The sequence below is a fragment of the Pristis pectinata genome, chromosome 21, assembly GCF_009764475.1.
Source record: "Pristis pectinata isolate sPriPec2 chromosome 21, sPriPec2.1.pri, whole genome shotgun sequence".
Classification (NCBI taxonomy): Eukaryota; Metazoa; Chordata; class Chondrichthyes; order Rhinopristiformes; family Pristidae; genus Pristis; species Pristis pectinata.
This window is the reverse complement of record NC_067425.1, coordinates 16,390,335-16,403,463: the sequence shown is the minus strand read 5'-3', so window position 1 is coordinate 16,403,463 and position 13,129 is coordinate 16,390,335. Positions and strand designations below refer to the sequence as shown.

Genomic DNA, 13,129 nt, shown 5'->3' with positions numbered 1-13,129 from the left:
GAACATAGTAGGAAACCCGAAAGTCACTTAGAAGCACATGAAGTAAAGGCGGTAAAAGGAAAGCTGGGGTCAACTAAGAGCCAAGTATTAGATCTTCTTGTCCAGGCAGAGGACAAAGCTCAGTTATTAAATGAGTACTGCACGTCTCCACCAGTAAAGATGATGCTGTAAACCAGACGAAGGTAGATGGCAGTAGCAATACTGCATTGGATGGAAACAAAGATTGAACAAAAATAGCCCTACTCCTAACAGAAAAAAATCACCAGCTCCAGAAGAGACAAAGTTGGAGAAGTAAGGACAGACATGGTAGAAGCTCTAGCTGTTAGCTTTCATTGCCCTTTGGATATGGGAGCAATGCTAGAGAATCTTTTTGATAAAAGGAGAGAGGGACAAAAACAGCAAGCGCTCATCAGTCAGTCTTAAGTTGGCAGCAGGGAAAAACTTTCAGGAGATAATTACTTGGGACAAAACTAATTCCCCTTTTAACAAAGCTGGTGATGTTCTCTTTAGAGTAGAGAAGGTTAAGAGACAGCCAAAATCATGAAAGGTTTTAGGGAATTAAGAACAAACTGACCAATGAAGGCATGCATGCCACATGCCTTCTTTACCACCCTATCTACTTGCATGACCACTTTCAGTGAGCTATGGGCTTGGACTCCAAGATCCCTCTGTATATTAATGCTGTTGCTCTGCCATTAACTGTATACTTTCCCTTTACATCTGACCTCCCAAAGTGTAACACCTCACACTTGCTCAATTTAAACTCCATTTGCCATTTCCCCACCCATACCTGTAACAGATCACCAAAATCATGCGTATAGCATGCTTGCCTTCATTGGTCGGGGCATTGAGTATAAGAGCAAGGAAGTCATGTTGCAGCAAGATAAAACTTTGGTTAGGCCGCACTTGGAGTATTGTGTGCAATTCTGGTTGCCCCATTATAGGAAGGTAGGAACGAGAGGTCGGACAAAGTTGGATTGTTTTCTCTGGAGCATCAGATGCTGAGGGGAGGCCTGATAGAAGTTTATAAAATTATGAGAGGCATAGATAGGGTAGACGGTCAGAATCTTTTACCCAGGGTAGAGGTGTCAAGTACTAGAGGACATACATTTAAGGTGAGAGGGGAAAGTTTAAAGGAAGTGTGCAGGGCAAGTTGTTTTTTTTTTACATAGAGAGTGGTGGGTGCCTGAAACAAGCTGCAGGGGGCTGCGGTGGAAGCAGAAATGGTAGTGGCGTTTAAGATGCTGTTAGACAGACACATGAACATGCGGGGAATGAAAGGATATGGATCGTGTACAGGCAGAAGAGACTTAGTTGAATCTGGCAATGTGTTCAGCACAGACATTGTGGGCCGAAGGGCCTGTTCCTGTGCTGTTCTATATTCTAATCTATATCCTGCTGTATCCTTTGACAGCTTTCTACACTGTCCACAATTCCACCAATCTTTGTGTCATCTGTAAACTTACTAACCCACCCATCTACATTTTCATCCAGGTCATTACAAGTAACAGTATTATCAGTATTCATAACTTCACTTTAAGAAAATGAACTTCAGCCAACTTGATCCATACATCTGCCCATGCTTCATTCCAAGACCACTTGGGAAAGTAATTTCATAAAAATGCCCACGAAAAACTAACGAGAATTTTTTCCAATGAGGTGAATAGGAATTATAGGAATAATTCCCAAAGTTGTGTGGAGGAAATCCCAGCTCATACCAAGATCATAAGCATGGATAATGCTTACAAGGTACACTGATGGGTCAATAACAAGGGATCAATGTCTTTCAGCAGATGAAGTAAAAGTAGAAAATAGAGAAACCAAAATTGTTGATTAGAATGATAAAAATGATAAAGAGCTGCTGGGTTTTTTTTGAAGACTTCCCCCAAACCTGCAGCAAGTAAAAATAAAAATGTACTGACATTGGAAATTTGAAATTAAAATAGCAAGTGCTGGAAATACTAAGGTCGTCAGGCGACACCTGTGGAGGAAGAAATAGAGTTAAAGTCTCAGGTCAATGACACCTTCATTCGAACCAGAAAAATGAGAAGTGTGTTTTAACTTGCAGGGGGTGGGGGAGAAAAAAAAGAGGTGAAGGGAAGAAAGGGAATGCCTGTGATAAGGTGGAGAACAAACTTGTCCAGGTGACAAAGCTTTTGGTGCCATCTATTAGTGGATGGATGAGGACAGTTGAAGAGAAAAAAAATTCAACAGTTTTACATAACAAGCCTTTCCTGTATCTGTCAGAACTAACCAGTTCTGAAGCAAGGTCAACCACCTGTAATAAAAATTTAGTTTCTCCTCTCTCCACAGATGCTGCCTGATCTGAATATTTACTTTATTCTCTTTTGTTTCAGATTTCCAGCAACAGCAATGTCCAACGTCTTATGATTGCAGCCTTTTCTTCCCCTCCCCCCTCTTCCTCTCAAATTACACCAATTCACCCATTAACAAGAAGACACCAAAGGTACTGTGTTACCTGAACAACTTTGGGTTCCACCCTATCACCCATATTCCCTTTCTTTTCTCCACCCCTCCCTCTCTCTGCAATTTAAAACATTTGGTTTCCCACTCGTCCTATTCTGATAAAGGGTCATTGACCTTAACCGTTAACTGCCTCTTTCCACATGTGCTGCCTGGCACGAAGATTTCCAGCACTTTGGTTTCATTAGAGGTTATAGCAATGTTGCTTTCTTTTCCTAATACAGGCCCTTATCTGTGGTGCCAAAAACATGATTATCACATCCCATCAACATAAATGAAAACCAATAAGAGGCCACACCACTAAAGCAAAATAGGACAAGATATTTTCTATAAACAGCTACAGGAAGACTCCATGCACCATTACCTCATTTGTAGAGGAAAACCATCGTTGCTCAGACCCAGATCAGACAGACTATCAGAGTTTACAGAGGAAGGTGACAAAGATTGCTCCTTGTCCTCCATAATATCCGATTTGCTGCTGCTCATTCCGATCTCATCCTCAGAGTTGTCCTCGGATACAGAGCCAATAATGAACTTGGACTGCTGGCACTTCAGCTGCAGCTGAGGAAGCTTGTTCGCTGGATCTTCATCCGACATTCTAGCTTGTGATAATCAGCATTCCAGAGAAAATAATCAGAGCTGAAACATAAAAACAGAAAAGTTATAAGTCACCAGTGGAAATAAAAAAGAAACTGCTGAAGGAACTCAGCAGGTCGAGCAGCATCTGTGAACGAAAAGGGATAGTTGACATTTTGAGTCAAGACACTGCATCAGGACAGAGTGGAGAGGGATGGTAGTTGGTATAAAGAGGACAAGGGAAGGGGGAGACTGGGGTCAGGAGTTGATAGGTGGACTGACTGGCAGATGGTCTACCATCATGTACCAGCTCCTATCTCACATCTCTCCCTGTCTTCTTTATACCTGCTACCTTCCCCCTCCACTCTCAGTCCTGATGCAGGGTCTTGACCCAAAACATCGACTATCCCTCCACCTCCACAGATGCTGCTCGACCCACTGAGTTTCTCCAGCAGCGGTTTTTTTGCTCCAGGTTACAGTATCTGCAGTCTCTTGTGTCACCAATGGAAATGAAACTTGGGACTACAAGCAAACATTTGTCACGGGATCCTAATTGGAGTACTAGACTTAAGCATGATGCTTAGGCCATTGTCTTAGCTTTATGTCATTCTGCTCTACTTCTGCAATTTCACAACTCCTATACAAGGTATACATCTTGTGCAACAATAAATACTTACACTTAACAGTGAGGGTTTTTATTTTGGGGTTTTAGAAGACTGGAATTACAGCAGATCTAAGGACTGTCAACATTTGTTGAATGCACAGTGAAGGGGAAGATATAGCCCATAAGATTTTAAAAGCTTCATTCCAAGGAAGAGGAAAGGCTGCTGGAATATCATGAGAATACTTGAAACTGAAGGTGATAAAAACACTCCTGCCACTTGGAAGAATTGCAGGAAAGTAACCACTTTATGAACTGGATCTAGTGGAAAGCTACACTATCAGGAAACCAATGGAGGGGGGAGGATGGAAAGAGAGGGGTAGAAGTAAAAAGGTAAGATAGGGAAAAGATGAACAATAGATCACTAATATTTATGACAGACCTGCCTCACCTCCCCCATCTTCATTTTCTCCAACATTCTGCAACAGGAGACAGAACTACCAACTGATTCCCCAGTCTGGCTACAGACTGAGTACCAAGACAACACCTAATATAGAAGGAAAACCTTCTCCTTCCTCATTCCCTGCCTCCAAGTTACTTTTTCAGTCCATTGCTACATGAGGGTTGTAGACTCAGCCAGCTCCATCACGGGCAAAACACTCTCCCCACCATCGAGGACATCTTCAAGAGGCGGTGCCTCAAGAAGGCAGCATCCATCACTAAGGACCCTCACCATCCGAGACATGCCCTCTTCTCGTTACTACCATTGAGAAGGAGATACAGGAACCTGAAGACCCACACTCAACAATTCAGAAACAGCTTCTTCCCCTCCACCATCAGAGTTCAGAATGGTCCATGAACCCAACCTTGTTATTCCTTTTCTTTTGCCCATTATTTTTGTAATTTATAGTAATTTTGCCTTTGCACTGTACTGCTGCTGAAAAACAACAAATTTCATGTCATAGAAGTCAGTGATAATAAATTGGATTCTGATTCTAACTGTTGTCAGTTTTCTGTTGTCAAATGCTTGGAACCGGAGAGTGGGTGGGGTGGGGGGGCAAGACCAGTGAGTGGGATGAAGCAGTTGGTAAGAATATTACAGAACCCCATTGCCATCAATTACAATTGATGAGCAGCAAGGAGTCGTCTGCCAACACGGCAAAACTAGTCAAATAGCCAATGCACAGAAATCACTCACAGCACGAATTCTGATCAGGAAAGTAAATTACCCAGAGCATTCCGGAATCTCCTTCAAGCAAATGGTTGAAGGCATTTCTAGATCCAAGAACCCCAATTGTGCAAGAGTTACATAAAGCAATTAGCTTTCAGTTCCTGCAGGTATGCTCAGCACACATTAAACTGGCCAAATGCAAAATTAATCTAAATGGGCCTCAAGTCAATCCAAAAATTACTATGAAATGTTATGGGATTGACTAGGAAGGATTGTCTTTTTATTTTCTTATGGGATGTGGAATTGCTGGCAGACAGGACAAGGAAATAAAATGAACATTTTCAGGAATAGATTGGAAGATTAAAAGTGAAAGGAGATGAGATAAGTTATACAACATGCATTAGTTACCGCTGCCAATGGGGAACGAAAAACACATCTGGATGACAGCAACGTTGAAAGTTCAGTATTATTGCTAAGTCAGCAGAAAAATTCTGTCAAGGTCACTTTATTTTTATATTGGCTGATAAAATAATCATAACTAACTTGATCCCAATTCATTCTATAAATGACTTTTCAATGTAGGTACACGATCTGGCCAGCCTCACACAGCCTCTTCTGCCCAGGAATTGCAATTGTTGTCCCACAATATCCTTGACCATTGCTCTTTGCTTATCCCCCACCTCCAGTTGTTACAAATGAAGCAGTGATTCACCTGCAATCCTTCCAATCTAGTGTACTGCATCAGTATTTACAGTGTGGCGTCCACCACACTGGAGCGAGAAACCAAACACAGCTCGGGTGACCACTTTACAGAACACGTGTTCAGCCCACGGGGTGGAGAGTTAAAGTGGCAGACAACAGGAAGCTCAGGGCAGGCTTCCTGCTGCTGCCACTTTAATTCTTAATCGCACTGCTACCCTGCCCTACTTGCCTGTGGCCTCCTACACTGTTATAATGAAGCATAATGCAAGCTTGACGAACAGCACCCCATCTTCTGTCTAAGTGCATTGCCACCCTTCAGACTAAATACCGAATAGCACAACTTCAGGCAACTCGCTTTCCTTGCCTGAACTGGCCATTTTGCTGCAAGTCATCCCTCTGTGATATTAGCTCAGTCTCTCTCTCTCTACTGCACAGCCAGACATATTGTGCATGTCCCACAGTCCTGCACTTCACTACTTTTACACTCTTGTTTGTATTTTCACTCTCTAATTTTCATAGTTTCATAGATTGCATCACGTTTTTCTGTTAATTATCTAACTCTCCCCATCAAGCAGATAACCTCTACAATTTATTTCCATGGCAAGGATATTCCTGTTGTCCAATTCGTCACTCCCCTACTTTCTCTGCAGTTCAAAACCAAAGGTGTTTTTCTCTTCTCTATCACAGTTTTGATGAAGGGTCTTCAATCTGAAATGTGAACTGTTTCTCTTTCCACAAATGCTGCCAGATCTACTGTGTGTTTGTGTTTTCTGCTGTTATTGTTCTAGGGAGTCTCCTGACAAAATGCTTGGAGCTCAGTCCTGATATAATCACCATTTTTTGCCAGAGAGACAAGCACAAGTCTTCATGACTATACCCAATTTTGGCACTGGCTCGTTAAGATTACATCATCATCATCATCATCTGAGTGAGAGACCATGTCATCTGCATCATGATGGATACTGGCAATTAGTGGTTTAATCAGCACCTAATCCACACCCATCTCCACAAGCCTGACTCCAAAACACTGGCAGTAACAGATCCATTACCAAGAAAATCATAGATAACTCTTCTCAGAGAGTACTACCCAGACAACCCGATGGCCCAACAAACAGGAGAAGCAGCTGGACACTTTTGACTAGAATGACCGGGAGATCCAGGAGCTAAATAACTGCCAGTGCAAGCAATCCTTGAATTGAAAGCCCCAAACCTCAGGGAAAAAGAAACAGCTTTCCGGGCATCTGAAAGCCAAGGTCTGACAGGGAGCCTGTGATCAGTATAGACGATGGTGGAACAATTAGTAACTCTGTGATAACCATAACATATACGTCAAGGCAACCTGCAATGCAAACACCCAAAAGCAAACTCTGCAGACAGCCAAGAATGGACGTAAACTTATCAAGGACAAATAGCCAGTCAGCTCCTGCTGGAAGGAACACTTTGGAAAAATTCCTCAATTGTGACTCTTTGACTTGAGCGCCCTTGATTCCACTCTGCAGTAAATAATCCAGCCCCACTGCCACTGTTGGCAAGTAAGATGCAAAAAAAAAGCCACATGCCAACTGAAAAGCAATGAGGCCACAGGCATAGGCAGTATCCCTACTGAGTTCCGAAGCTTCACAGAGAGGAATTTCAGTCACAAGTTCATAGCCCTCATGTCTCAGAAAAGGAAGATATACCAAGGATCTCAAACCCAACCTAATCACGATCATCTTCGAAAAAAGAGACTAATCCGATTGCCATAATTTCAAGGGGGTCTTTCTGCTATCTGCACATGGAAAATCATCTCTGGGATCCTACTCAGTACCTTCTCCTCGCGGCCAAAGAGCTGCTTCTCAAATTGCAGGGTGCGTCCAGTCCACCTAGAGACATGATGGACGTGATCTTCACTACACATCAACTTCAAGAGAAAAGTAGGGAGCAGTATCAACCCTTGTACATGGCCATTTTTCACCTCAATAAAGCCATTGACTCCCTTCAATTGAGAGGGACTGTGGAGCATCTTTCTCAACTTAGCTGCCCACAGAAATAGGTCTCCACCTTTGCACTAGCCTCCGGACATTCAGCAAGTCATGATCTTGAACAACAGGTCCACAATGGATCCAATCTCAACACTTACTGGTAGCAAGCAAAGCTACATCATCACCCCCAACACTTTCCCCATCTTTCTCCCCACAATGCAACATCTCACATCCAACAATCTTCTCAGTAATAATGGAGTAACTGTCACCTCCATCCAGGACAAAGGTCACCCCAGTTCCAGTCACAGAGCTGCATTACACAGATGATGTTTGAGCACGTGCTTGTTCAGAGGCCAAGCTCCATACGTCAGGACCCACCTCTCAATGAAGGTGGATAGCAATCATGAAATTTACCATCACTTTCAATTTGCCTGCACAGTCTAAGGAAAAGAGTAACAAAGCTCTCAAACCTGGATCAGAGCGCATGGTTTACCAGGTAAGAATAACTCCCATCCTCCTGTATACTTCTAAAACATGGACAACCAAGATCAGGCACCAAAAAATAGTGGCACAAGATACCACCAACACTGTCTCTGGAAAATCCTCCAAATCTATTGCCAGGATAACCAAACCAACATCAGCATCATCTATCAGGCTGACATCCCCAACACTGAGGCACTAACTTAATTCAGTCTTAAGAAATAGGCAGAGGGATTGATATGGCCCTTGAAGCCTGCTCCACTATTCAATAAGATCCTGAAAACATAGAAAATCAGCCACATCCCCATATCCCTTGATTCTCTATTCATCTCTGCTTCAACACAATCAATTTCAGACTCCACAGTCTACTGGGTTGGAGAATTCTGAGAACTCACAGTCCTGAGTGAAGAAATGTCTCCTCAGTTCTGTCCTAAATGGCTTTCCCCTGGTTTTAAACTCTTCAGCCAGGGAAACATCTCTGTATTTATCCCATTAAGCCCTCTCAGAAAACTGCATGTTTCAACAGGGTTACCTCACATCCCAACAAACTCTACAGAACGGAGCTTAACCTACCTAGTCCCAGGAACCAGTCTGGAGAATCTTCATGGCACTTCATTAATGGCAGGTATACACTTTTTGGGGACAAGGACATAAAAACTGTACACAATGTTTCAGGTGCAGACTCCACAATTCAGCTCCATTGTTGGGAGGCCACATTATTTGCGTGTCCAACAACAGCTTCTCAAAATGGGCACTGTGCTCTATTATGGCAGGAGATTACCAGGTAGTCAGAAATAAAGATTTGAGGATGCTCTCAAAGCCTCCTTGAAAAAGTGTAACATTCCACCAACCTGTGGGAATCCATGGCACATGACTGTGCAATATGCAGAAGGCGCATTCAAGATGGCATTGAGAACTTCTGGTCCAATTATTAGAAGCACAGCATAAATGCAGAAGGAGCCCAACACCTTTCAAAACTACCCACCTACACCCCTATTAAAAGTATCTCCTGCGATAACGTCAGAAACCATGGAAGCAACAGACTGCCTAAGAAATAGAACTACCCCACAATATTGATCCTTCCATCTTGCATTCCTGACTCCTCCCTGGAACACAACCAATAAGCAATGCAGCAAATAAGTTATTTTCTGAAAAGCAAATCAGTTCAGTTACAGCCACGAAAACAATAACCACGAGTGAGCTGTAGCCATAATTCACGTGCTGTGTCTGGGCCACCAGCAGGTTAGGCGTTTCTAATCCTTCAAGACGATTATAACCACACTGGGCAACACGTGTCAGGAGACGAGAATCATTTCCCTTACAATACGCTTCCTGCGATAACCCTCCCATCTTTCAACTTAGCAGACCGGCTGGCACCTCAGGTCAGGTCCGTGTGGGAAGAGATCGCAGCTGAGGAAGGGAGAGCAAAGGAAACTGTAAACTAAACACAACCAGGAAGCCGGCGGTCCTCACACCGACTGATGAGACCTTAACCAGAGTGCAGAGCGTTTGTATTAAAGGCCTCCGACTCCCGGGCTGGATCTGCCCAGTAAAGTGATCCAGAGAGGGAAACGTACAGCATTGCAACCACCTCCATCGCCGGTCGTTCAATGCCACACAGCCCACCCCAGTCCCTTTAAACCGCCCGAATTAAGAGCCGGCAGCCGGCCGGTGATGGGAGACGGGCCCGGCGCCGGCGGCCAGCAGCCTCCCCGAACGGACCGCCGCCCCGACACTCACCGAGTCGCCGGCTGCAGTCGGCCGATATTGATGCTGATGTGGAGGGGAGTAGCGGTGGTGGTGAAGAGCAGCTCCGGGACTGTCGCCGGCTCCGCCGGAGCAGCATCACTCGATGGCGTGATTGTGGAGGTTACTGCCGTTCACTCACCTCTGACCTCTTCGCCCCCCAAGCCCGGGCCGCGCTCCTCCCTCCTCCTCCCCCCGCCCGCCTCCTCGCATCCGCGCCCGCCCATTGGTCGGTGCGTGTTCCGCCGGCGAGCCGCGTGGAGGGGCGTGACCAATAGCGAGCGAGTTCGGGATTGAGTAAGCGACGCGTCACAATCGAACCACCGGCAGTGGAGCGGGAATGGGAAAGGGCAGGATGAATGGGAGAGGTGGGGCGGGGGGGGATGAATGGGAGAGGTGGGGCGGGGGGGGATGAATGGGAGAGGTGGGGCGGGGGGGGATGAATGGGAGAGGTGGGGCGGGGGGGGATGAATGGGAGAGGTGGGGCGGGGGGATGAATGGGAGAGGTGGGGCGGGGGGGATGAATGGGAGAGGTGGGGCGGGGGGGATGAATGGGAGAGGTGGGGCGGGGGGGATGAATGGGAGAGGTGGGGCGGGGGGGATGAATGGGAGAGGTGGGGCGGGGGGGGATGAATGGGAGAGGTGGGGCGGGGGGGGATGAATGGGAGAGGTGGGGCGGGGGGGATGAATGGGAGAGGTGGGGCGGGGGGGATGAATGGGAGAGGTGGGGCGGGGGGGTGAAGGGGAGAGGTGGGGCGGGGGGGATGAAGGGGAGAGGTGGGGCGGGGGGAGATGGTGGGGTGGGGGGATGAATGGGAGAGGTGGGGCGGGGGGATGAATGGGAGAGGTGGGGCGGGGGGATGAATGGGAGAGGTGGGGCGGGGGGGATGAATGGGAGAGGTGGGGCGGGGGGATGAATGGGAGAGGTGGGGCGGGGGGGAGATGAATGGGAGAGGTGGGGCGGGGGGGAGGATGAATGGGAGAGGTGGGGCGGGGGGGAGGATGAATGGGAGAGGTGGGGCGGGGGGGAGATGAATGGGAGAGGTGGGGCGGGGGGGAGATGAATGGGAGAGGTGGGGCGGGGGGGAGGATGAATGGGAGAGGTGGGGTGGGGGGATGAATGGGAGAGGTGGGGCGGGGGGGATGAATGGGAGAGGTGGGGTGGGGGCTAATGAATGAGAGAGGTGGGACGGGGGGGGGAATGGGAGTGGTGGGGGGTGAAATAGACCACTGGCCTCACTGCACCATTCACTAAGATCAGTGCTGAAGTTTCACTACAGCACCACTTTCCTGCAATATCATTATCGATCTGTATCCTGAATGGACGAGCCCCCATAACAATCTTTGCAAAAGAATCCCCAAGATTCACTAACTGTGGAAGAAGGATTATCTCAGTTCTGCCAAAAGTTCACTGTTTTTTTCTCCTACAGATGCTGCCTGACCTGCTGAGTGTTTCCAGTATTTTGTTTTTATTTCATATTTCCATCATTAGCAGTTTGTTTTATTTATTTTGCAGAACAACTATCTTCTGTCTTGAATGGACAACTGCTTAGTTTGAGATTGTAACTTGAATTCTGTCTGTATTAGTCATTCATCCGTAATATTGAATCAGAATCAGGTTTATTATCACTGACATGTTGTAATATTTGTTGTTTTGTGGCAGCAAGACATAAAGATATAAAAAATAATGTAAGTTACAAAAATAAATAAATAGTGCAAAAGAGGAAATAACAAGGTAGTGTTCATTGGTTCATGGACCATTCAGAAAGCTGATGGCAAAAGGAAAGAAGCTGTTCATGAAACGTTGAGTGTGGGTCTTCAGGCTCCTGTACGTCCTCCCCGATGGTGAGGGTTCTTAATGATGGATGCCGCCTTCTTGAGGCACCGCCTCTTGAAGATGTCCTCAGTGGCAGGGAGGGTTGTGCCCTGACGGAGCTGGCTGATTCTTCGACCCTCTATGCATTGGAGCCTCCATACCAGGTGGCGATGTAGCCAGTCAGAATGCTCTCCATCATACATCTGTAGAAATTTGCAAGGGTCTTTCGTGACATACCAAATCTCCTCAAACTGCTAATGAAGTAGTTCTGCTGGTGTGCCTTCTTTGTGATTGCATCAATGTGTTGGGCCTAAGATAGATCCTCTGAGATGTTGACACCCAGGAACTTGAAGCTGCTCACCCTTTCCACCACTGACCCCTCAATGAGGACTGGTGCGTGTTCTCCCGACTTCCCCTTCCTGAAGTCCACAATCAGTTCCTTGGTCTTGCTGAAGTTGAGTGTGAGGTTGTTGTTGCGACACCACTCAACCAGCTGATCTACCTCCTCATCGCCATCTTGTTAGTTTTTCTTTTTTTATTTTCTTCCCCCCCCCCCCCCCCCCCAGAAATGGAGGATATGCCAGCCTGACCTGCCAGGTTATTTCCTTTTGCTCTGTATTTGGCTACTCCCATACTCGTAAGGTCTATGTTCTCATCCTCCAACTGCCCCCATTCACTCATTAACAAGATAATCTTGTATACAGCTTATCCCCATGGTTCGCCCTGGTTTATTCCACCCCTTCCCCCTCCCACAGCTTCTTTTGTCTCCTTTGAGTTCTGATGCAGGGTCTTTAACCTGAAATGTTAACGTTTCTCTTCCCACAGATGCGGTCTGACCTGCTGAGTATTACCAGCATTTTCTGTTTTTATTTTAGATTTCCAGCATCTGCAACTTTTCTCTGAATTTTTTGGTACATTTCAATGAGATGACATCTCATTCTTTTGATTTCAAGAGGTTTTAAAGCATTCTTCCTACAACAAACCTGCCATCCCAGGAATCAATGTGGTGAACCTTAAATGCATTCCCTCCATTGCAAGGATGGGGGAGATGGATAAGAGGAAAGAGGCAAGTAAAAATGGAAACCAAGAGAGGGAGAGCCTCTTTTCCCATTTCTGCTCTTTTACTTAAGGGAATTGGCTTGAATATTTACCATTTTTGTCTCGGGTTCATAAAATGCCCAATCTGCTCACACTAGAACCACCTGACATAGTTCGGTCCTACATATTAATAGCTGTAGAGCAACAATATCTTGGATAGTTCATCAATATCAGCAAACATCTTGCTGATTAATAGTCTGATTTAAAACACACAATTGAGGAAATATTAATCAAAGAGTTGAGATTTAAGGAAGTTCTTAAAGGAGGTGGAGGAGCTCAAGAGATAGAGAAAGGACATTCCAGGACTTAGCACACATGCTGCCGAAGACACGGCTGACAATGATCAGGAAAAGAGATTTTGAAATGCACAAGAGATCAGATAAGAGAACAAGAATAGCTTGCTAAGGAACACTGCAGTTGGTTTAACTTACAATTGGGTGCAGTGCTGTACGCAAAGATGCGATAAATTTTGATACCAAGGAACACCGACAGAT

General features: G+C 45.8%; 1 protein-coding gene across 1 annotated transcript in view; it reads right to left on the bottom strand.

Annotated features, from left to right (window-relative positions):
• Positions 1-9,888, bottom strand: part of acaca (acetyl-CoA carboxylase alpha) — a 237,926-nt gene extending 228,038 nt beyond the window's left edge. Inside the window, 2 exon segments of the mRNA XM_052035876.1 lie at positions 2,849-3,123; positions 9,716-9,888. Of these exon segments, the coding sequence (XP_051891836.1) occupies positions 2,849-3,081 (233 nt within the window). The 5' untranslated portion in view covers positions 3,082-3,123; positions 9,716-9,888.
• Between the last annotated feature and the right edge of the window lie 3,241 nt (positions 9,889-13,129).